Source organism: Pygoscelis adeliae, unplaced genomic scaffold, assembly GCF_000699105.1.
Source record: "Pygoscelis adeliae isolate BGI_AS28 unplaced genomic scaffold, ASM69910v1 Scaffold127, whole genome shotgun sequence".
NCBI classification, from domain to species: Eukaryota; Metazoa; Chordata; class Aves; order Sphenisciformes; family Spheniscidae; genus Pygoscelis; species Pygoscelis adeliae.
The window spans coordinates 6,300,037-6,326,533 of NW_008825208.1; the positions used below are offsets into that span (position 1 = coordinate 6,300,037).

At 37.6% G+C, this 26,497-nt stretch overlaps 1 protein-coding gene across 2 annotated transcripts; it reads right to left on the minus strand.

The window, feature by feature from the left end:
* Positions 1–26,497, minus strand: PTBP3 (polypyrimidine tract binding protein 3). Of its 2 annotated transcripts, XM_009328964.1 has the most exons (14): positions 26,442–26,466; positions 26,131–26,136; positions 22,265–22,434; positions 21,234–21,380; positions 16,361–16,525; positions 13,388–13,498; positions 10,174–10,348; positions 6,922–6,999; positions 6,126–6,265; positions 3,438–3,471; positions 2,709–2,801; positions 1,959–2,175; positions 832–909; positions 1–133 (listed from the first exon to the last, which is right to left on the minus strand). In XM_009328964.1, the coding sequence occupies exons 1-14, from the start codon at positions 26,464–26,466 to the stop codon at positions 1–3; spliced, it is 1,572 nt and encodes a 523-aa protein (XP_009327239.1). The 2 variants fall into 2 exon arrangements, with proteins under 2 accessions (XP_009327239.1, XP_009327240.1); XM_009328965.1 differs by lacking the exon at positions 26,131–26,136 and having other exon boundaries at positions 26,442–26,497.

Here is a 26,497-nt window from a genome sequence, read left to right on the forward strand (position 1 = left end):
TCAGATTGTAGATTTTGAGAAGGAAATGCGGAGGCGATGGTTTTCTCCAAGGTCATAATTGTGAAGCTCAATGAGAGCGTGAAGTGCTTCTTCCACAGAGCCCAGCTGGATAAGAGCCATTTTGCAATCTTTCCTGAAGTACAATAAAAACCATTATTAACACTAACCAAATTTTCATTGCACTAGCCAACACAGAAAAGTGACGCAAGTATTTTTTCAGCCACATCACACACACTGAACACTTGTACAGCGAAAGAATCAGAACTAGTTATGCACCTGCTAAAATGAGGAGGTAACAAAACTATACAAAACTTGCAGATCAACGGCCTATAGCCGTGCCATTCTTCCATTACACTGCACTTCAAAAAACAGGGTTGCAATAAGGCTTGAAGACCTCTGAGAAACACTTGTATTGTCCATATATATGGGATTATTCTAGCAGGTATGATCATGCTAAAATAATGCTGCCAAGCACCCTTAATGAACGTTAGAGCAGATTCGTTGTCATCTTTTACATGACATTTTACATATACACAGCTTGTACTTCTTCTTAAAGAAGCGAGTATTTACTTTCCTTAAACTTCTTATTTTGAACACGTGGAATTTGTCAAAAGGCTGAATATTTTTCATTTAATTATGCTAACAGAGTATCCCATTTAAAATTTTAAAATTAGAATTATCATAAAAATTGTCATAGCTGTACAGCTTTTGCCTGTAGATGTACACACATGGAGTTTTGCCTATAGTTATACACACATGGAAATTCCCAAAAAAGCAATTAGCCATCTTCCAGGATGAAAGCTTGTTCAGCACTTTTACAAGAGAACTTACTGGAAGAATCTGAAGGCTTTCACAGTAGATCCAGTACTTGCAAAAAGTTTCTTCAAATCATCAACAGTAACAGAAGACCTATTTAAAAAAAACAAACAAAACCAAAACAAAACCCCCTCAACTTGTAAAAGAGCACAGAGTTCTGTAATAGTATCAAAATCTCAATTCTGGCTTCTAAATTAAATTTGAACAGCAAAAACTGTCTCCATCAACTCAAGCCATGTCAACACTTCAGCCCAAACATCTTGGCTTTGACACTAAGATTGAGTACCACAGTGTGCTACAAAAATATTTCAGATACACTCCACTGCTTTTCATCCTCCCCCTTCCTCGTTAAATTCAGATTGCATAAAAATCACTTAAGATCTTAACCGGTACCTTCAGAAATACCTTTCATCTTGTAATTACTGGTAGTGTGCTTCACATATTTTCAGTTTTGAAACTTTTCTATTTTACTCAAAAAGCCATTTTCTAAGTGTCTTTTCCTTTTTTTTTTTTTTTTCAAAATTCCATAGTTTTCCCTTTTTCCTCCCTGCACAGCTGCTGAACAAAAGAAGCCTGTAAAAACTTATGTTTGGCTGTCACTCCACACTGTTGACAACATTCTAGATAAGAAAAAAGGTTGTTTCAGTTTTAAAGAACACACTTCTTAATACTTTTTTTTTAAAAAAACAACTTCCCCTCTATGCAAGAGGTCTGAATTCTGCAGAAACTGTTCCTTAAAAAGTGTTAGAATGATTAAAAACTGTATCTACATTAAATAACGATGCCAGTGATGAATTTGATGTAATATAGCTCCAGTATGTCATCTCAAAAACCATGTCCTTAATCTTTGCAAAAATTTATAACACAGGACTTAATATGTGGAAAACAAAAGTATATTATCAAGAAAATGTAAACTGTACTGAAACTTGTAAAGAAGAGCATTCAATCAGTTATCCTCTTTGCTAACAATAAAAAAGTGACAGTTAAAGGATTCACTTATTGTTAATTACACAGCGGAATGACCCAAATTCTCAGGAAACTGTAAAAGGCCAAGTAAACTTATACTTTATGTCAGACTTTGTAACTTAACATAACCTAAAACCCATCATCTTTCCAAGAAAATCACACATGTAGGTACTCACGGGATGTTGGAGAGATGCAGGGTGGCAGATGGAGGAAAGATATTTTGGAAGTTCTTAGAGCCAGCCTTCTTAAAGCGATGTAAAGGGCTGTTGCTATAGTCCTTCGTCAGACCCTGGTCCTCTTGTCCCTCACGAGGAAGTTGAACTGTCTGATGTTTTGAAAGAGTAGCATGGAGGACCCTTCCGTAAAGCCTCTGTCCATTCAAGTGGCTGATAGCTAGCCAGTGGGAATACAATTTGAACAGAAATGAAGGGAGGGGAAGAAAAAAGGATCCTTTGAATACTAATATTGTCTTCTATTTAGTGTCAGATTTCACATTCTAAATTTAAACTGCACCTTCCATGTCTACCAGGTGGGCTATGTCATAACATTATATTTAAAACAAGTATAAGGATGTAATATAACCTCCAGCCTAAATGCAAGAAAAACACAGCGTTTCAATAAAGAGCAGTCGATTATGCTTAAATAGCTAGATATAGGATAAACTACAGGAAAATTGCATGATGTAATTCTAACATTTACTAGACTGAGATTCACAGGATTTTTTTTTTAACCACTATAGGGAAATAATTTGTTTACATGAAAGCAAACAGATCATTATCAACATACACAAGGAAAAGTTTGTATGTTGTAAAGCATCACAATGATGGATTTAATTTGCTTATGCTTGTCACTGACAGATGGCAAATTCCCCATCTATATCACACTCATGCTAGTTTGAAGCATAACTGTGCCTTAAAAATCAGTACCTAACTGAGCCTGCATTGCATCTGCCATCTGAACCAAAGCATTTTCTTTTTTCTTAAACATAATCTTCACACGATGTACGTCGCCATACACACCTGTGGAAATCCAGAAAGGAAATTTGTCCAGAGCGTTACTACAAACAGCACAAGGGCAAGTCTAGTTCTTTTGACTAACATTAGTGTTACAAAGAATAACAGCCTCGTTAAACAGCTTGGTTAGAATATTAGTATGAAGGAGAGCTTTAAAGTTTGTGTATTTTTTTCTGAGGCTCAGAAATGGGGAAAAAAATCCAGGATCTTAGTCATAAAACTGCATGTTTATGTTCAGCTTTTAAATAGTGCGATAGTGTTAAAGTCCTCTTAACAGAGGCATATTAAAATATTACTATACCAACAAACATTGTCCTCTGCAACTAACATACGTGCCAATTCTGTACTCCATTTCCTCTGATGCAATCTTTGTTTTTTCATCTTACTTCGCTTTCCCATTCTTTGTAGTAAACAAATCAGACCACACACTGAAATTCTTCCGACACTGTAACCATTTTGCCTTTTTGGTACCTGTGGCCTAAACTATTGACTCAAATTACTGTCATTTTAAAACCAGCGCATTCTCTTGTGCATTTTCTGGACAAGGACAGAACAATGGAGCTTGCATTAACCAGCATACGTCAGATAAATAAAAAGAATGCTAGCCCTGTAGTTTCTCAAGGTATATTTGACATATCTTACCAAATAGGATGAAAAGTCCATGTGGTGTGATGGCCTGTTTAAATGATAAAATGAGTATATTATTTTTAAAGCCATGCAAATAAAGAAATCTATTCCATAAGTGGATGGTAAACAAAAAGAATGGAAGAGATCCTGCACACTAATACATAAACCTGTCTCTTCAAAAGCCATTCCCTGCAGTAACTACAGTGTATAGCATTCTTGTTAATGTATATTTGCTATGCACATGTAAAATATTTAAACAAGCTAACACTTCAGCTCATGCATTTTCATCACTCAAGACTCAGTCTGTCATGCCGAAGAAGTTATTAATATATTAAGTTGCTTAATTATTTGAGCTTATTCTTTCCAAACTAGCAGTTCATTCCCTGAAAAATGAAAGCCATTTGCTAAACTAGAAATAGAAAAAAGCATTCAAGAACTCCTTTACATTTTCTAAACAGCAGATAATACCTACAAAACTAAAAACAGTTGCTTCAAAATGTGTTTGCTTTCTCTTCAATTTTGTCCCCATCTCCGTACGTGACCATGACATGCTAAAGTGATACACATACCATTTAACTGTTTATATATGAAGCATATAGAAAGTGGTATTTAAATTATGTTTGATTAGAAGCTGTGAACATAAAGCTAAATATTGAAAGAAATAATTTTTCTTCAGTGATTTTTAGTTAAATCCTTGTGTACCAAGCTCCCCAAGCACCAAAGAAGATAATTTACACCCTAAGGTGTAAATCTTATTCAACTGAGGCAAAGGTTTTGCCAGTAATGAGTACTAAAAATACCTGGGTATCAGAAGCACTAATCACAGCCCTATTCCTTCTCAACTCATAACATTTGAAATGTGTACCAAAGATACCTAAATTATTTAAAAACAGAAGATACTGCAGCCTAAGTGTAAGCCCATACTCTTTTATCATCAGCATTTAGTGATAAGGAACAATTACTATCAACGTAGAACTTAAATGCTTCTAGATTTTATCCTTCTGGCCCAAACATTTTAATTCAGCACAGAGTTCAAAGACATTTCTTAACCAAATGAGACTGCAATATTTCTACTAAAAAATGTTTTTTGGAAGACAAAACCAGCTAATTTAAAAGTCATGAGGTAATGTTCAAATGCACACTGAAACCCTGCAACAGGGGAGAAATATAAATTGAAATAAGGTCAATTTCAGATTTGCCGTACACAGAAGAAGAAGTGACAGGGCTCAGACAACCACTACCAAAGAACAAGTGTTACACAGTTGCCAAGAAATGTATTTACAACAATTTATATTTCCAACAATTAATGTTGTTGTACGTTCTTATTTTTTACCTTTTAAGAAGTTCAGCATTATTTAATGCATTTATGTTGTATCATGCATTGCAGCACAAAGTTCTACATGACAACTTCTTAGATATGATTAGTATTAAATAAAGCCGCAATGTCCTAAAAATAGCTTTGATCTATGCTTCACATATGCTTTTTCTTAAAAAAAACCACACTCTTTTAAGACTCAGAGGATCATCTTGAATAATCAGCTGCAGAAAGCACATCCACAGCAATCATCAGAAATTAACTGATAAGATATATTGACAAATCAAAGAAAAATTGACTTGTCTCACAGTCCTAATCTGCAGCTGTTTCTTTTGATGCTTACTGTGGAATTCAGCTATTAGTACAAAAAAGGAAACACAGCAATTACTTAAAGATTAAAGGAACTGGTCAACAGATTTTTAAACCTCAGTAATATGAAGATAACTTCAATTTTGCCAATAACTCCTAATTTTATCAGTTTTATGGTTAAGTGAACCTAATGAGCATGTAAAACAAGCAAGAACTTTACATTGCTATAGTAGAACTGTTTACCAACAGTCAAGTAGAATCGTGTGTTAAGTCATGGCCTTGGAAAAGCTTGATTTTTTTTTTTTTTTTTAAATAGATGTACATTGCTTTTAATTAAGCACAGATCTGTGTGTAATATTTAAGTAACAGGAGTAAGCTCATAAAACAGTCTATGTCATTTCCGCTACAAAAATAACTATCCAAGTTGTCCTTGGCAATTTTACTGCCAACATATGAAAAAAATCTGTGTGGTACTATGAAAAGTGAGCATGTGTATTTGTTAACTTTTAAAAATGGATTTACAGTGATGTCAACAGCAAAGTGCACCTGTGTTCTTCCTCTCCAACCTGGGAAAAGTTGCAAAACTAGAAAGATCTTATCAATGTTTTGAAAGGTACTTGATTTGGTATGCTTTTATCTCCTTTTCTCTTCCCTCCTGTTTCTCTAACTCCTCATGTTTTGTAACAAATGAAAAATTCTTTAGCTTCTCTAATGATAAAGTAGCATACAGAGGAGTCATATTTAACAGAGATACCAGTAAGTTTAGTCATAATATATGTTGTTTACCTTCTCAAACTTTTCTTACGTCTGACCACAGACTTTTCTCCAATTACTAGCTACACTACTAACATAGGTCTCCTAAAGTGAATTGTGTTAGGAAGCCTTTCACTGCTGACTGGAGTTTTTAAACCTCATCAATACTGCAAACTATCTCAAACAAGAATAGAGCTGTCCTGTTTTTTATATTATCAGCATGGAGATTTCCTCTCTTATTCCTTCAGCTAATGTAAATTTGCAAGAAGCATTCTGGCAGTTGGTACAAGTTGATACTTGGCATCAGTTCCACCAGTCAAACTTACTTCAGGGTTGAGGTTGCTGACTAGTAAAACAGAATTTCCTGGAATATCAGTAACACCAGGAATAGTCATCTGTCCAGACACTGCAGATGCGGTGACCGCGAGAGAAGTAAGTGTTCCAGGAGCAGCTGGAACCGAAAGACCTGGAAGGGTATTAATAGCATCACTTGACACCTCAAAGTGGAAAAGACATTTTAGAAGACAAAAGCAGGTTATGTTTTGCAAAAACGTCAATATTCAATAAAAAAATGCTTTTAAGGTATTTAATTACTCCTAGTATCTGACCAATAAAGCAGGAAGCACCTCCCCCCTCCAGAGAGAAAGAAATACTCAGCTACACCAACAGACTCAAACAAAAGGGGACATAAATTGCAGCCCAAGAAAGAAGAAAAATAATATAACACAGAAGTTTATCCTGTGCTAGAAAGGAAAAGATCACTGAGTCTAGAAGACTATTTCTCATTTTATAGCCAGAAAGAGGGACACTTCCTGCTGTAGCTTTGAATGTCACTGAAGTCTTGCAACTCTTAGAAAAACAGATGCTTAGAGTTTCTTCTCTTGCAGGTAATCTTTATCATGGCATTTAATTTCTTCGCTAATTAAATGATAAACTACATCAGCATATGTTTTTTATTACAGAAAGTAATTTTACTGAATGAGAAAGAGAATCAGAATGACTCAAATGAATATTGTATTCTGACTGCTATATTTGAAAACAATTTGCTCTGAACACAGGTGTATTCAGATAGACCACTAGCCGCAAATGCAAACACCACTTTTTCAGAAAACAGAAACTTACCAGCACCTTGAGCAAAGCCCATGGCTGGGGCAAACCCAGCAGCCCCTGCATATGATGGGAAGATGACATTTTGGGTGCCTAGAGAGAGCAGACACATCTAATTTAAAAAGACTTTAAAATTTTTAGAAAACAGAAGAGACTTCAGCAATGACAATCAGCTTCCAGTGTTGCTGTGACTTCAGTCTGTGATTACATCTTTTATAAAACATTTGGGTTAAAAACTCTCATTGAAATCCAAGATTCTATGTTTTACAAAGACAACTTTCAGCCACTTTTGAAGGCAAATATTCCGATCAGCCTCAATGTCCCTCTCTCAAACGAAGTCAGGGCAAAATGTAATTTAGACAAGTTTGAATAGGAAAGCACAGCATAGGTTAGTATCTGTTGAAGTTAAGACACCCGTGGCGCAATGTTCAACGGTTCTTATTCACACAATGGAAATGCATTCTAGAAATTTTCTGGAAGAAAATACACTCAAAGACATTTTACAATGATGAGATACAACTATTTTCTAGATATTTCTAAACCCAGTATGGGCTACATAATACAAACAACTACAATGAATCTGAGGTTATGAATTTTACTAGCTATTGAGATGCATAAACTATACGTATTTTGCTTCTTAAGGAGATGTACTTTCCCAGCTCGTATTACTTCATAAATAATCAGTGTTTTTTATGGTTCTCCTGGCAATCACAAGCATTAAACGGATTTGGAATATCAACATATGGAGAGTCCCAGCCTCAAAGATAGCTCAGTGATTTTCACATCACTATGTGGAGTTAAACACTACCCGGGGCAGCACACAAACTTGTGTTCTAAGAGGCAGTTAGATACGCGCTTGAGTTGTGGATTCTGTCATATGTTAGCACACTGTTTTTTTTTTTTAAACGGGACGTGTATAATCAGCAAATACATCCTGCAAGCCTGGCAATATGTCTGTTTTACTACTCAAACCTCCACCATTGACTAAAATAGCTACATTCACTAACAGATGGTTATTGACAGGGATGATACAATACCATAAGAAGTATCCCTTATGAATTACAAAAACAACAAATGAAACAGACACCACAGATCAAGTATTCATGAATCCTGCATCACATTACACCTCCTCTTATCTGTAGCAACAAAGTGTCTTTCATACAAACAACTGAATACATTTATCACACCAAAGCAAGTCATCGCGTACTTGAAATACACACCCTGGTGCATTATACTGACAAGTTCTGGCAGTATAGGTATTAATCACTTATTCACAATCCAAGAATGGCAATGGAAACATTAATGAAGAAATAGATAAAGCGCTTTCATTCTGCCAAATGAGACCTGCGTGTTGCACACTGATACCAAAATCAGGCATGTAAAAGTTGTCAAACAGAGCTAATGCAGAAAGATCTGGAATTCTTTGTTGCATTTTTTTATGTGTAAAATCATTTGCTTCATGGCTAGCAGCTAGCTTTCAAAGCAAGCTAATTCATGTATCTCTGCTTTATGCTCACTGGGTGAGAGAACTCTTTAAATGCAAAACATTCACAAAATCTGCTTATTTATAGTGCTGTATATTTTCCACCAAAAACAAAACAAAAGAAAAAAAAAGAGAAAAAAGTTTCAAGAGCAGTTCAGTTTTGCTATTAAGATAACTTCAAGTCTACAGAAAAAATGGATGTGTTATTCTGATAGTTAGCTGCTTTATCTTATAATTCTCCATCAAAACTACGTCCCACTAGTAATAAAATCGGAAGTATAAGTGTTGACATGACTCCCAACATCTTTTCCTCATGTCATGCAACCGAGGACTATCAGAACATGCCTATGGCAACATACGCACGTTGTTACCGTTGTCAGAAAGGCTAGAAGCATGCTTCTCCCAGGCTACAGCTATTTTTAAAAAAGAAAAATATTTATGCAGCTGCTTCACCGTGACTGCACTACAGATTTTGATACAGATGTCAGACTCTTCTTTACACCAGCACCTCTGCTGTTCTTACTATTACAGTAAATGTTCAGACTGAAAATGAGATTGCTAGCAATGACAAGCTCGGAAGAGTGAGGGGGAAGGAAATGGAGAAGCATTCATGTGTTATCCTCCAGAAGCATGCATACAACATCATCTCTGCCCTACAAGCAAGTTTGTCCTACTCTAATTGTACTTTCCCCTTTCATTGACTTTTCAAATTGTGTAAGTCTAATTATTCAGAAGACATCAGATCTATAACGGCACGTTTCCATGATGCTGTATGGCAAATCCTCAAAACAATTATGAAGATGGTTGTACATTACATAAAGATCCAAGGTCTGCCTTTAAGGGGACCAGCAAAAACAATCCAGAAGTAGTGAGCACAACTCACTCTCTTACTCTAACCTAAGCTATCCAAAGCTAGCTATCCAAAAAACCAAACCAAACCTAGTATCTGCCCTAGCTATTGCAGAAAACTAAGGGAAAAAAGGGAATTCTGTCCCAGCCCTCGCTACTGTTCTAACCAACCAGGCACTACTTAGATACCTATTCAACATCTGAGACAGTACTTCTTAGCTGTGTATTATTGCTAATATTTGCCATTAGAGAGAAAGAAAACAGCTAGAATCGCTCAAATTCATTGTGAACACTTCTGCCAGCTCATCACATTGATCTGTTTGATGATTTGCATTATTACCAAAGTTGATTAAATGAGCATGCATGAGCTATTTATGCCAAAAAGGCTTCTCCAGTGTGGCTTCAAGCAGACTCTGTCTCCCCTATGCCATGGAAGTGACTTCTAAAATTCAAGAAAAATGTCTAAAGTTTTATCTTTTAGAAGGTGACTACAAAACTTACATAAATAAGTGTAGCATTTCTAAGTTTCTTGCGGTTTTGTTTGTTACAGCAGAGCTAACAGCCTTAAAACACTTATTTTCAAGCAGCTTTAGGCAATCAGTGTCAATTTTGGATGACTGCCATTGACCATTCTGACATGCAACATTTATTATACTACCTGTACCAATGATATCATTTCACAGCATTTTACAAATGTAGCTTTTTGACAACACTTTAAATTTGCCCAAGACCCTTCCTTGTGTTATAGTTTCAGATATTCATTTATCTTCAGTAGGACTTTCTGTTTTCCTTATAAACCTTACTGGACCTAACAAACAGAAGTGCGTGCAAAATGTACCCTCCTATGAAGCTGTTATGAAGCCAGAGCATAAATGCAACATAAAAAGCATAATGACCTTACTGTGTATTTATCACTAAAACTGAAGGTTTCTTACCAAAGGCAGCAGCTATGGATGGCTCCAGGGGTGGCTGGCCATCACCAGAAGGAAGGTCAAGGCGAGTGAAATCTCTGCTTTTGTCGTTGTTGTACTTTACCTTAAGGCTAGTTAACTTGGAGAACTCAATACGCAGGGTGCAGCATGCAGTATAGACACTTTGGCCATCCAGAGCCTGAAGAAAAATAATTACATTTTCAGAGACAAAACACATAGTGGCAGCCCCACTGTAAGTTGATCTTATTTTCACCCCACAATCATATCCAAACAGAAATTCATCTTTTGTTTTTAAGGTGCTGCTTTTAAACACCAAGTAGACAATTATACGGCCACTATCCTTACCTAAACATCCTGTGTAGAGTACTAGTGTAGTCCACTAATTAGTAAGTATTATGTCACCTTGTGCCAATGGACAAAACACAGCTTTAAGTATGACTTGTCTTCTAGCTGTGCTTCTAATCTTACTTGTCTCCCACTCAACACACGATAGCAGATGCTAGTAGCGATACTAATTTGGAGATTTTTATTGTATGGAACTGTCCCTTACATAAGCTGGTGAGGGGTCTGGAGAACAAGTCTTATGAGGAGCGGCTGAGGGAGCTGGGGTTGTTTAGCCTGGAGAAAAGGAGGCTGAGGGGAGACCTCATCGCTCTCTACAACTACCTGAAAGGAGGTTGTAGCGAGGTGGGGGTCGGTCTCTTCTCCCAAGTAACTGGCAAAAGGACGAGAGGAAATGGCCTCAAGTTGTGCCAGGGGAGGTTTAGATTGGATGTGAGGAAAAATGTCTTCACCAAAAGGGTTGTCAAGCACTGGAACAGGCTGCCCAGGGAAGTGCTTGTGTCACCATCCCTGGAAGTATTTAAAAGACATGTAGGTGTGGTGCTTAGGGACATGGTTTAGTGGTGGACTTGGCAGTGCTAGGTTTATGGTTGGACTCAATGTTAAGGGTCTTTTTCAACCTAAATGATATAAAAGCCATCTTTTTAAGAGCAGCTATGCTCAGAAAGATCACTGAAGTAGTATTTTCTGCCTATACCAGTCATAAAAGAATCATGATGGATGAAGGGGAAAAACCACTCAAAAGATACTGGTTTGTTATCATTATTTAATATAAACTGGACTGAAATTATAATTTCTGTGAAATCTTTAATAAGGTATAATTTATTATTAATACTGTTCTTTAAGAAAAGATGCTATTGCTAACAAGCAGGCTATAATCCCAATACATTTACTAATTTCCAATATATACTTAATCTCTAAAACACATAGTGAATTTACTTACTGGACTAAAGTGCCAGTAGCAATAAATATTGTGTGCCTTTAATTTTGAAGCTGAGAATAAAGTCAACTTCAATACAAAAGTAGGGTAAAAATTCCATTCACTCTAGTCTTTTGGTAATTTTTTGAAAAAACTTAATGCTAAATACCATTTAATACTTAGCAGAATCTGTTCTTCTATATACCTTCTATGGGAACCTTCAAATTGATTTTATTTATTTACTAATATTGAGGTGACCACACAGGTTAAAGAGAAATACAAAGTGTCTCAGGCTTAGTTTCAAGTAAGTGAAGTGTTTTATTTTCTGTCCTCATTTTTTACTTCCCAGGTCAACTATTATAACGTGATGATTTGTAACACTGCTGTCCCTTCTGCAAAAATCTTTGAGGTCTCAGCTCCTAATATTTAATTATCAAACTACTCCCCACTGAGGAAATTAACAATATTTTCTAGAAATTAAAATATTTAGCTATTACAAGGAAACTAATTCTAAAAGTTGTTTTGAAAAACAAATGTATTGGGTTTATGTGGGAAGGTGGGGGTGGGGGGGGGGGGGGCTGCGGAGGGTGTCCATGCCCATGTTAATGGGGCCAGGCTGAAAATAGGTTCTTTTATGCCTGGGCAAAGGGTATGCACTGACCACGGGAGGTTCTGCCGCTGCCCAAAGCAGAGCCAGTCAGAACACTGGTGGTGCCTCTGTGATAACGTGTTTAAGAAAGGGTAAAAAACACTGTGCAACAGCTGAGGGAGAGAGAGGAGTGAGGAAAATTCGAGAGGAACAACCCTGCAGACACCAAGATCAGAGAAGGAGGCGGAGGAGGAAGTGGTCCAGTTGCTGGAGCAGAGATTCCCCTGGAGAAGATCATGGTGATGCAGGTTGTCCCCCTGCAGCCCATGGAGGTCCACAGTGGAGCAGATATCCACCTGCAGCCCATGGGAAGGACCCATGTTGGAGTATTTTGTGAAGGACTGTATCCCATGGGGAGGACCCATGCTGGAGCAGGAGAACAGTGTGAGGAGAAAGGAGCGGCAGAGACAAAGTGTTATGGACTGACCACAAGCCTCCTTCCCCATCCCGCTGCGCCACTCAGGGGGAAGAGGTAGAAGGGTTGGGAATGAAGTTGAGCCTGGGAAGAAGGAGTAAGGGTGTGGGGCAGGTGTTTTTACTTTTGTTTTTGTTTCTCACTATCCTACTCTATTTTTAATTGGCAATAAATTAAATCAATCTTCCCTAAGTTGAGTCTTTTATGCCTGTGACAGTAACTGGTGAGCAATCTCCCTGTCCTTATCTCAACCCATGAGCTTTTTCACCTTATTTTCTCCCCCTGTCTTACAGAGGAAGGGGAGTGAGAGCAGCTTGGTGGGTGTCTGGCAGCCAGCCAAGGTTAACCCACCACAGAAGATGTACCTAAAGCAGGTGAGCTTTTCTTCATTACTGAGAATGTGCATCATTTTAAACATCAGGGTACAGCTGGTTTGAAATTAAGAAGTTTAAAGATGAAAACATTGATTACTGTAAATTTCTCACTGAAATTCAAACCAGTGAAACATGTAATATTCATCTAATCTCTGGGCATTTAACTACACTACTCTTAGTATTGAACCTCACTGAAAATACTCCGTTTAGTTTGAAAGGCAAAAAGCTTTTTGGTCAACTACAGTCACCATCACTCATCACTACTGACAGCTCCGATTTTTGTTTTGGTAGACTCATGCATGTCTCGGGGTGCGTGCTATACATTTATGCTTGCAGTGATAGAGTGTTATCCTCTTAACTAATGAGGGATGTCAAAGTTATTCATGTGCAACAAGAGTGTTAGAATGACGAGAATTCATAAAGTTAATGATCAAGCTACCCCTAATGTTCCCCATTTATCTGGGGAAAAACAAACAAAAAACCCCACCAAAAAGCCAAGCTGAATACACTACACTTACCATTTTGGCATAATATGCATGTATTGGATCAGCATACTGGAGCAAAGCTTGGAATTGATTGTTCCTAGTGAAGGTGATAATCTTCAAGACAGATCCAAACTTAGAGAAAATCTGAGAAGGAAAAATAGGGACTTTCAGAAACAATGAGTAATACACACACACTAAAAACTAGCATTTTAATACTTCATACAAATTTCTGAAAAATATTTCTTTTGTGAGAGCTGAACAGAAATTGAGTGAACTCAGAATTTTGTTTCAGGTAAAAAAAAAAATTAAAAAGAGGCTACAAAAGATGGGGAAGAAGGATAAAATTTCCTTAAAGATTTAGCAATGACTGTTCAACTAAGAGCGGGGAAGGCCAGCCCAGAGAGGTATTTGTCCAATGTCTGCAGTGAAATTGTGGATAATCAAAGTTGAGGTTTGAGAAATGGACTTTCACAAGTCAGTTGAGATGGGAACTGCAAACTGCCTTTCAAGGTATCCACCTTTACATTCTGTACTTCCAACAAATTCTGAAAATTTGGTGACCAAAAATTAATCTTAAATAGTTGATGTGCCTACAAATTAATTATGCAGACCCACTGTCCAAACTAGAAGACAAAGAAGGAAAGAGGCAAGACAAAGACCTAGTTTGTGACCTACCCCTCTAATTTACAGTTGAATGGTATTTGATTTATTGCAAATGCAAGCACTGCAGTAAAATTTTCAAAGGTTGAAATTAAATATATATACACTCAAAACGAGAGTGTGCACTACATGAAGGTGTCTATACAAAAGCAAAGCCACAAAGAATGAGGCCAAAAGTATAGCTATCATGCAAGTGCAGAAAAACGATGTCCAAATTAACAGTAGAAGAGGAAAGGTGAATTTGGGAAGTACTAACAGTTTTAGAGCAAACTGTTAGAATCAGTGCAAAGTGAGGAAAGCAGAACCCCCCTGACAAGTATTAAGCCTGGAATGGAAAGAAAGGCCAAAGATAAGGACAAGCATCTCTTGCCAGCCTATTAGGGCTAGCATCATGGATACGAGACACACTCTCCTAACCCTTTGTGCCCAGTTTTTCAATCTCTCAGAAACAAGGTTTTTATGCTGCAGTCATCATTTTGTGGTAGAAGACACAACAGAAACCTTTTTCACAGCAATTTAAAATTAGCCATTGAGTTCCTGTTCACAAAGCACTTCTCCTTAAGAAAGGCCTAAATTCAACTTCTAAATATATGCTTTTCCGTGTTTATCTACAAGACCAAATAGACCTTTTTTAAGATAATGAAATTCAATGTATTCCTGTTTGGTTTTAAACCTAAAACCCACTGTATATATCAATTTTGCTTCTGCAAAGATAACAATGAATATTCTATTTCTTATAATAAATATTTTAAGGTGAATTGTGATTATAAAAGGGTTAGTTTCTTGACAAGCAGTTATAACTTACAAAATACAGTCAAAGTTTTGGATGACAGCTTGTGTACTAGTGTTCCATATGATGCTATACTTATCAGTGAAAATTTTAATTTCCATTAACCTTACCACACTTAAAAAGTACTATTGTAGCTATCAGGCACAAAGTGCTGCTTTAATTAGAGGAGGTTGTCTCCTGTTAAGAACTCCAAATAAGCTCCCTTTTCAAATATTGCTTAATTTTCTAGACCTATTGCAAAAGTAGTTAGTGAGGGCCATTGGGCAATTCAAAGACTGAAAATACAGTTCTGCTGCACTGAAGTAAACATTAATCAAATTAAAGTAAATTACCATGAATCTCCCCTTCCGCTGCCTGCTTAGTAAAAAATGAAAAAAAACAAACCACCAAACAAAAAACCCACATAAGATTAGATCCAGGAATTGCTGTTGCACTATTAAACTAGTACAGCTCCCATAACCACAGAAGTTTGTTCTCAGGTTATTCTGAGTGCACTAATAATCCTAAACAGTTGACATAGTATTTGCATGAGCTCAGTAACGAGTGAACAATACTCACAGATACAAACAAAAGTTTAGATCAGGCAAATTGCTACATCAAAGTGACAACTAGTATACTAGTTAATCACTATCATGGGGGGAGAGATACAGAGAAAGAGGAAATATTAAGAGGTAAGAGGAAAAATAAAGCGTTGGTAACAATCAACTATTGTTTGAGATGCTAGTAGAGCAGCAAAAATCTTCTTCCACGACTGTAGGTTCTTGTAAAAACATCCCAATTATTTTAAATCGCATTAATGCAAGAAACTCATATTTGGGGCATGTTTATTATTGCACAAATTTACTAGTAATTACAAAAGCTTCAAGTATGAAACCCTTTGCAGTATCTGAAAAAAGTATCGACAAATCCTTCAGGCACAAAGAAATAGTCTCATAAAGTTACTGTTTTTAAATTTATAGTTCTCAACAGCATAGCACAGCCCCTAGCAGGAGTTATGGTAATGTCTTTCATAGCTATAGCCCTCCACTATTCCCGGCTTTCAGAGGTAGTTAAAGTAAATGGCATTCTAGCAGTTGATGAACAATCAAAAACATTTGTCCAAGCAACTATACTTGTATATTACATCACTTGCATCGAATTACAGAAGTGAATATAAAACCCTAAAATACAATCCAAACTACGAAAGTTACTCAGTACAAAGAGTGCTAAAATATTGGTCCACAAGTTCATAACAATCAGTATTTCACTACCTCATCGTGTGGGCATAAATTAGAAATTACACCTCAAGTTTGTTGCTGCTTCCACAGAAACAAAGGAATTAAAAGAAATGAAAGGTAACATGAGAAGCTGAGTACAGAAGCTCTGTTTACTTTGATTTTTTTGTGCAAAACTGATTCAAGCCTAGATCCCTAAACTGCAACAAATAATTTTAAAGTGACAGTCCTCATTCAACTGATTAAGGATTCACAGGTACTTTAAAAAAAAAAAAAAGTTTAATGGATTTACAATGGCAACATTGGAACAGATTTTAACTATTTTTTAGCAATCCTCATTACCTGATACAGCACTTCTAAAGTGACAGGGTAGAAAAGATTTTCAACAATGATTCGAAGAACAGAACCTTGACCGGGAAAGGGCCCACCTTCAGCAGCAAAAGCACTTGCAACAGCCAGGCTTCCAGACTGCATAGCATTCACAGCTTGCAATGCAGCTTGGACTCTCTGAAATCATGACACAGTAGAGACCGCAATTAACTTACACACATACAAATTATTCATATCTAAACAAAGATCTCTTACAACAAAAAGCATATAACGTGCATTTAAAAATGCAACTTTAAAAAAAACATATTCCCTTTATCTGATTATCAATTCAAATCCCATGTTAATAGGTAAATCATACCTCTTCCTTCCCTCCCCCTCCCCTAAAATAAGTCAGATCATACTTCCACAGAATTATGACTTTCTTTTTTAGTTCAACTGTTACTACTTTGTAATGCCATATAACACAATTTTGCTTTGATTCAGTAAGCTTTTGTCATTCTAGAGATTCTTCCAGCAAATCAATATCATGACAATATTGTAATAGACTAACAACCAGTGAGTGTACCAAAACCTATTTGCTCTGCTTTATTAGGATTTCATACTCTTCAGGAGCTAAGTTTTGCTGGGGATAAGCTTAAAGGTGCATACCCTGCTCTTTTTTCTGAGCCAAGCTATCAACCACAAAAACCACCTTTAAATCTCACTCCTCAAACTGCCTCACTGGGACTTCGGAAGTCTCTACGCTTGTTTTCGACGGGCTTTTCTCAAAAAGGTCTTCAGACTACCTCTGAGAGCACTATGGAGAGACGTTCCTTTCCAAATGTAGCCTTGTGACTTAAGTCATGTCTCAGTAACACTATTTCCTTGGAAGATGGATTAAACATGGCACATGATAAAGACGTTACCCAGTTTCAGAAACATGTGACCCTGCAACATAATCTGTACTTCAGGCCTGAGCCTAGACACTAGGTCAGTAATGTACTGTTCAGCTGCTCTGCTAGGGTCCCTACAGTTTAAATAAAACTCAAGTGTAAGAGTCATAAACGGAAAAAAAAAATTTTTTAAGTAGACAGTGTTGTTTTTATGGAAGGAGAAAGCAAGTGTCATGCACTGAGTTTAAAACACTCTGAGAAACAGATACAAGGAGCCTTATTTGCAAATATGAGTGGAGTTTTCCTGAGGCTGTTACATGCACCACATCCTTAAAAAAACCCCCAACAGTCTTATTTTATCTATTTGTTTTTGCAGATAGCAAACCAATCCAGCAATCTTGGATGAGGAAAGAGACAAATAACATTTATCAGATTAACAAGCTTGCAAGATTTCAGTGACTTTTGTGTCAGCACAAATTAAAAATGAGCACTGATTTTTGCCCCAGTCACTACTTGAAACATTCTTACAGAAAACAAAATCATGATACACACATCATATTATGTAATTTATGTATCTAAATGGCAGGTCAATTGCAATTCATCCAGGAATCCGAAAATCCAAATGGATTTCAACTACAATATGATGGTTTGTATACTTTGATCTTGTTGTGCAAAGAGTATTTCCTTGTTTAGAGATTAGGATTTAAATCAGTCATCTGCAATGTTCAATTCATATTCTTAAGAAATCAATTTTTAGTACTTCAAAAATACAAGGAAGAAGTTAATTCTGGTGTTTGGCATGAAGTTACACATAGAACTGATGTTTTATCAGTGAAAATATCCATTTTATTGGATCTAGGGTTCTTAGAATAAACAGTCAACATTAAAAAAGATAACACTTAAGAATAAACTTAAATGATTTAAAGATGATGATTTGCTATTCCTGAGTTTGGCAAGGCCTTGGAACAGTGCCAACAACACAAATCTTACAAAAGCAGGTTACGTGACCCCTCACAATAACATCCATATCTGATAAAGTAAAAAGCTTCGAAAGGGCAGAAAGTGGTTCATCATGTATCTGCTGGGTTTGCTCTTCCATATATTCTTCAGATAGCATCTACAGACCCATGATTAGCAATTAACTTTAAGAAAATACAAACATATAAAATTGAAGTGGTATGTTTTTGTGGTATACCTGCTACTATATTAGGGACATAGTAACAGGGGAAAAAAATAAGGACTAATTATTCAGAGAAAAGATTTACCAGAGAACACATGATACTTTCTTCATATTCTGAAGCTACTGAGAGCTGTTACCTAATGTTAAAACATAGGAATGGCAAAAGTTCTTTCAAAACACATTGTAAGCAAGTATTTCGAAGTAGTGTACAATATAATAGCAGGGTCACCTCCAGCAAGGTGCTTAGGACTGTTTCCAGTCAGGTGTTTAATGTATCTGCAGATGGAGACTCCACAACCTCTCAGAGCAACCCATTCCAATGTTTGACCACTCTCACAGTAAAAAAGTTTTTTCTTAAGTTTAAGTGGATTTTCCTGTATTTGAATTTATGCCCATTGCCTCTTGTCCTGTCACTGGGCACCACTGAAAAGAGTCTGCCTCCACCTTCTTTACTCCCCCCTCACCACATATTTGCAGATATTGGTAAGATACCCCCACGCCTTCTCTTCTTCAGACTGAGCAGTCCCAGCTGTCTCTGGCTCTCCTTGTATGACAGATGTTCCAGTTCCTTAACCATCTTCATGGCCTTTTGCTGGATTTGTTCCACTACGTCCATGTCTCTCCTGTACTGAGGAGCCCAGGACTAGACACAGCGTTCCAGATGTGTCTCATCAGTGTTGAGTAGAGGGGAAGATCACCTCCCTCAACGTGCCAGCAACGCTCTGCCTTCTGCAGGCCAGGAGACTGCTGGCCTTCTTTGCTGCAAGGGCATGTGTGTTGTCCACCAGGACCCCCAGGTTCTTCTCTCCCAAGCTGCTTTCCAGCTGGTTGGCCCCAGTGTACAATGGTACCTAGGGTTACTCCTCCTCAGGTGCAGGAGTTAGCATTTCCCTTTGTTGAACTTAATGAGGCTCCTCCTGTCAGTCCACTTCTCCAGTTTCTCAAGGTCCCTCTGAATGGCAGCATAAACATCTGGAGTGTCAACTACTCCTCCCAGTTCTGTGTTGTCAGCAAACTTGCTGAGGATGTTCCCCATCCCATCATGCAGGACATTAATGAAGACGTTAAACAGCATCGGACCCCTAGGGTACTCCACTAGAGAGTCTTCCCTAGCGACTGGCCCCCAGCCGGTCTTCATGCCACTGGTCACAACCATTTCAGCCTTTCAGATCACTTCACAGTCTACTTATCTAGACTGTATTTAATCAGTTTGTCTATTGGCATGTTACGGGAAACAATGTTGAAAGTCTTACCAAAGTCAAGATAAACAACATCCAATGCTCTCCTCTCATTCACCAAACCAGTCATCTCACTGTAGAAGGCACATTGGTAAGGCATTACTTCCTTTCCAAAAACCCATGCTGACTTTTCCCAACCACCTTCTTGTCCTTAGAATGTTTGGAGATGGTTTCCAGGATTAGTTGCTCCATTACCTTCCCAGGGACCGAGGTAAGGCTGGTCAGCCAGTGGTTCCCTGGATCCTTCTTCTTGTCCTTCTTTAAGATAGGAGAGAGATTTGCTTTCTTCTAGTCCTCAGGAACCTCCTCCAATCGCCATGACCTTTCCAAGATTGTAAGAGTGGCCTTGCAATGACATCAGCCAGCTCCCTCAGCACTCACAAGTGCATCTCATTAGGGCCACAGACTTTTGTTTACCCAGTTTGTTTAAATGTTCCCTAACGAGATTCTTTTCTACTTCCTTCATCAAAACTTTCCCACTGTTCTCAGTTGCTTGGTATTCCCAAGGGCAAGTCTTAACCACTGAAGACTGAGGAGAAGGCATACAGTACTTCAGCCTTTCCCACATCCTTTGTCACCAGGGCTCCTGCCCCATTCAGCAGCAGACCCACATATTCCCTAAATTTTTCTTCTGCTGCTGATACAGTTTGAGGAGCCATTGCTGTTCACATCCCTTGCCAGAGCCAACTCCATGTGGTCTTTGACTTTCCTAACCACATCCCTGCATGTTCAGATAATGCTCTATATTCCTCCTTGGTCACCTGTCTGTGATTCTACCTTTTCTATGCCTCTTTTTAATGTTGAGGTTCAGTCAGGAGCTCCTTGTTCATCCAAGCAGTCCTCCTGCCACCTTCATTTGATTTCCTGCTCATCACGACGAACCATTCTTGAGCTTGAGCTCCTCCTGTGACTTTACAGATATTGAGGCGTCCCTGTCTGAAAGAAGTTACTGCTTAGATAACAACAGACAGAAATAATATCTATCAGAATTTGACTATTGGTATAGTGGAAAGTAGTCTGTTTATTTACTAATGTTGTGGTTAACCCTGGTAGGCAGCTAAGCCCCACACAGCCGCTCGCTCACTCCCCTGTAGTGGGATGAGGGAGAGAATTGGAGGGGTAAGAGTTAGAAAACTCGTGGGTTGAGATAAAGACAGTTTAATAGGGAAAGCAAAAGCTGTGTGTGCAAGCAAGGCAAAACAAGGAATCCATTCACTCCTTCCCATGGGCAGGCAGGTGTTCAGCCATCTCCAGGAAAGCAGGGCTCCATCACGCGTCATGGAGAAGACTTGGGAAGACAAACGCCATCACTCCGAATGTCTCGCCTTCCTCCTTCTTCCCCCAGCTTTATATGCTGAGCATGACGTCACATGGTGTGGAATATCCCTTTGGTCATTTGGGGTCAGCTGTCCTGGCTGTGCCCCCGCCCAACTTCTTGTGCACTCACGCTGGCAGGGCAGTGTGAGAAGCAGAAAAGGCCTTGATGCTATGTAAGCGTCACAAACTACTATGAAGAAAATTAACTCTATCCTAGCCAAAACCAGTACACAACTCGTGTGCAATTCTATCCTGTTAAATGGAAATACTATACTTACAGCCTGATTAGGTAGATTGTCAGTCTTAAGTTCTCTGTGATTGGAATACTGAATATAAACAGGCTGACTGCGGAGGTGAGGTGTAGCAGGGGTATAGTAGTTCACCATAGTAATAGCAGCTTCTTCAGAAGCCATTTCCAAAAACGCCTGCAACCAATAAATAGCAGTTTTCAGTGTTGTTTTGTTTACAGGAGAGAACAAAGCGTCAAAGCACCATTTACTCCCAATTCCACTCTCACTAGAAAGTACAGTACTGATTTGCTCAACATTAAAATGCATTTGTGTGTGCATGTTTACGGGGATATTTGATTTGACTTGTGGGTTTTCTTAAAAGGCTTTACACTGTAAGTACAATAAGTCATTAAAGAAGAGGTGGAATAAGTATGACATATGGGAAGCAATGCTGCTAAAAATACCACACTGCTAATGGATTTATTAGATTCCTGAATCCAAGCACTATTACCTAGGTAGCAGATACACATACTGATTGAAAAAGTAGGAACAGGACACTAAACATCTATCAGTTTGTGCATTGTATTAACCCAGTTCAGTGCTCTAGACAATTTTTGAATGAATGCCCATTGTTTTTAGGATTTCAGTGTTTATTTGTGATGTGAACTATCCCATCACATCTAAAAGGATTTAAAAAAACCAAAACTAAGCAATTTATTTCACATTAAAAAATTAACATGCATGTTAATTATTTAATCAGGCAGGTTATTTCAAGGCATATGTTGACATCAATAGTGACAATGTAGTTCTTTATCATCTATATATTCTTACATAAGGTGGATATAATGTTTAGCAATATTATTAACAAGTTACTAGATAATTATTTAATCCAAAAGCATATTAAAAACTTAAAATATCAAGACATACTTTCACATTTGAAAATAGGAAAATCTTGAGCTATCAATGAAATATTTAGACATTGTTGCAATCATTTCAGCCAAATACAATACCAAAAGGGCCATAACATGAACGACATCTTCAGCCTTGCTCTTATAATTGAAACATTGAAAATCACATACCTGACTTTTTCCTTTTAGCATCAAGAGGTTCGTTACTTTGCCAAAAGGGACACCTAATGAAATGACTTCTGCTTCAGTAACATCACTTGGAATTTGACGAAGATGAAGGACACGTGAAGGGGAGCATGATGATTTGTCTCCTTTAAATTTCTTCTTGTCATTCCCATTATCTAAAATATTTTAGGGAGGGGGATGGACAAGCAAACAAGACAAACTTATTGCACAGTACAGATACCAAAACCTAAAAGCGATAAACTGCTGTCTCAGCACTGACCTTGACTTACCTATAGCTCTTTGAATCCTAAGAATGAACAGCTCATATATAACCAAAGGACAGTTTAAGACGACCCCTTCAGCTGTTCCAAATCTCCACTGCAAGAGGAGTGTGTGGTGTGTTTGTCTTGCTTTGGTTTGGGTTCAGGTTTGTTTGTTTCTTTATTTTCTTGTGGGTTTTGTTGTTGTTGTTGTGTTTTTTTAAGTCTTACAGAGACCAATAACTTCTTCCCAAATGTCCATGTAACATATTTACAAAACGTTAATTACACAGAAGAGGGGCAAGTAGTAACTGGGAGGTAATAAGTTCATTTTTTTTATTACTAACTTACCTTCCTGCATGGTATGTTTCTTAATTAGATTCAGTTGCTACCTCAAATATTTTTTTTTTATTTTATTAAAGAAAGCCTGCTGTTCCACATGATTGGAAGCTTTAAAAAGTCTTTGAAAAGGATAGGCAGCAGTGAGGCATGAAATCCATACAGATTCTGAAGTCTTCCACTTTGGCAAACTGCCTTTTTTTTTTTTTAACATATGCCTATTTGGATCCTGTAACAGGTAAGTGACCAATGGTTACATTTCAAGGAGATGACTTGGAGTTCTTGAGAGCACTTTTAAGCAGAACACCGCATCTGGAACAGGCATATTGTTCTAGAATCTATCACAATGGAGTAATAACTTAAAGTAGTGAAAATGAAATTCATTAGCCAAGCTACAGATCCCAGTAAGAGATTCTCCTAAAGCAAGCTACAGAGGCTTATGAGACTCGGTGAAAAAAATATCCTAAACTGAGAGGAAAGACAGCATATTTGATGGAAATTTTATTGAAGTCTAACTGCATACCAGTTAAGTAAAAAAAGAATGCTGTTTCTTCCTTTAACTTATGTGCCACAAACAGCTTCACTGCAGCGAGAAAGATAGCCCTAACACCTCATGTGTTGCATTTAGCCTTCCAAGGAGAGTCACAAAAGATTAGGAAAAAATACCTGTATGAGCTTAGTAAGTAATTTCAGATTTTGCTGTAGGTTTTGAGTACAGTCTAAGGCTGAGAAGCAGTTCACACAAGTCATTCTGTATAAGGATCTTTACAGAGGGTTTTTTTTACTAGTGGAAGTCTGTAAAACTCCAAGTTAGATTATCTAAGCCCCAACCATGGCACACTCATAAGCCAAGTTAACTAATTCCCCCACCTGCAAAACAGAAAAGTCTGTTATGCATTGATTTTTCCATCAAGAAATTTTAAATGGCATCACGTGCTCGGTGTGCATTCTGAAAAATGTGAACATGTGGCATACTTGTTGGGGATGAGACTTTAAGACAAACAGAAACATATTAAACGCATATCAGTACCAAGCCACGACAGGATATATTACTATTAAAGCCTAACGACCCATCCTATTTTATTAAATCTACCGTTCAGGTTCAAAATGGACAAGATGTCCTTGACTTTACTAAGTCAAGGACTGCTTGACTAAAGAAAGCAGGAAATGAAACCTAACAGGAATTTTGCCTTTAGTTTAAGATGAGAGACTCTCGCAGAAGCAATACCCTCTGGGTTCTGACTCATTATCAGAGGTGACGAGATGGGGCTAAGTGGCAAGTACAGCATTTTCTCTCTACATCTTCACTGAGTGTTACAGTAGTTTTCAGGTCAGGCATTCAGCCAAAAAGGACAGTGCTTACCAGAACAGTTTCAGCCTGTGTCCATACACTATGCATCCTCTATATCTACCCATTAGCAAGTGTATGTTAGCTCTAGTTGATCTGGCTTCTGAACAGTGACCAACACCTGACCGAAAAATGCTATTGAAGTGCTTCTTTTCCTGTTGTAATTATATTAAGTTTTGTGGAACTTTAGCTAAAGTCTCTAAATCAGCAATAAAAGCTAGCACTCATTCCATCCCAAGTATAACAACCTCAGCATTTTTTAAACCATGCTTCTTTCTCCAGCTATTGTTTAATACTAATTTTGATGCAGAGTGATAATCGTGTTTTTTATGGCATCTAAATTTCAGAATTGATTCAACAATTCTTTAAAGCATGCCCAAGGCGATCACCTCTTCTGAATTTTACACTCAATTGGGTGAAAGCAAAAAATGCTTTCAGACAGGCAAAGATAAGAGAAGTCTTACGAACAAAGTGAAATTTGGGGCCTCGTGCTACAAAGGAAAGTTCATGACAATCATGATTCATGACTGGTACAAATACATTTCCCAAGGGAGTAGCCTCAAATCAAGAAACCCAAAACATATTTTAGATATGTGGCCCACCAGACAAAAGAAATGCTGCAGATGAAGCAGTTGTATTAGGTAAAGAGATGCATCTCAATAGAGATTACATAAACCCAAAACGAAGTATAGAGTTATCAATGAGAATTAGAGGGTTTTTTTTATTTATTAGGAGACAAACAGGTCTATCTTATTTTAAAATTTACTACCATTTAGACACCCTGGATGTCACTATGAAGGATCAGTGGTTGCACTGGTAATTAATAAAAGCCATTTGAACTCAATACAAATTTATATTCCTTGCCAGCTGGTTTCTTCTCACAAAAATACCATCTACACAAGCCTGAAATATATTTCAGCTATTAAATAACTGAGTTATAAGCTAATGCTGTTTCAAGCCAAGCAGAAGTAACTAGACATCACACTGAATCGATTAGCAGAAGTATGAACAATCTGACATGTGCCAGTCAAAGAAATTAAAAAGAAAAATCTTCAAGTTAACTGCTCATACTCTTCCTTCTCCTTATTCCCTATGGGAAATATAGCAAGTAAGTCTTAGATGCTTATCAAGAGGTCACCTGCTCTGTCCCTTGCCCCATTATAAAATCAACTATTTGAAAAACATTGCTGACAGGAAATTGTCTATGTCATGAGTTAGTAAATTAACTTAAAAGTTAACTTATGCAGCCCATGGCCATTAATACTTCAAGCCCGCCTAAGCTGCAAGTACCTCTAAAGGAAGCAGTCCCAGCTTTCTCTCACTTTCAACTTTTTGTCTGATCTAAAACTACAGGTAACTAAATACACTTACTGCATCTTTCTCAACACATGAAGTGGGGCAGAGCACAAATTTCTTTGGATGGTAGTACTAGTTTAACACGTTTGAAGAAACACGTGGCTGTGGTTTCACACTGAGCCATCACATTGCTTAAATAGACCCAGTTTCCTTACCCTGCATCTGTCTATCTAATTTCCCACCATCTCCCAAAAAAACCATTCTGCTGAAGAACAATCCATGCAGATATGTAGTGAATCAGATCAAGAAAACATCTGATCAAGGAAAAAAAATAATAAAATTTCCTACTTCTTCCCTTGCAAAACCACTCGTCTCAACCCATGGAGAGATTGTCTGGGGACAAGAACTGGTAGGAAAACATCTGAAAAGGAGTCACAGGACTGTCTGTGCTGCTGCTCAAGAAGTTCTGGAAGTAGGGTAGAAAGCAGGAATAAGAACACCCAAGGGAATCAGCTTAACTCTTTATCACGAATCCACATAATGTGCCCTGTGTTCCACCAAACTGAGATTCATATAGGATATTCATCTTCTGTGTCGGTAATCCTGACAGCCTTGAAATACTTCAAAACAAATTCCTTTCAAAAACGCAACTACAGGAAAATTAAGTAGGCACTTGAGAATCTCTACGGAAGGCTACTTGCTTAAATTTATTTTCCAAAATCATGATCTTTTTTCCCCATTTCAACTGATCAATTTTGGAGCTCCTCAACACTGTCATTGATTTGGATAGACTCCAGTGGCTCTACTATTGGAGTCAGATTACAGTTCAGGCTTGGTAAGGCTGCTCATGGTGATATTAAAGAATACAAAAAAATACATTTACAGAGGAAACACACACTATTGAAGAAGAACTGTGATAAAAATCTTTTTTTATGTTTACCTGTAGCTGGAGTAGAATCGTTCATGGTAAAAGGCCTGTTACTAACACCAGAAGAA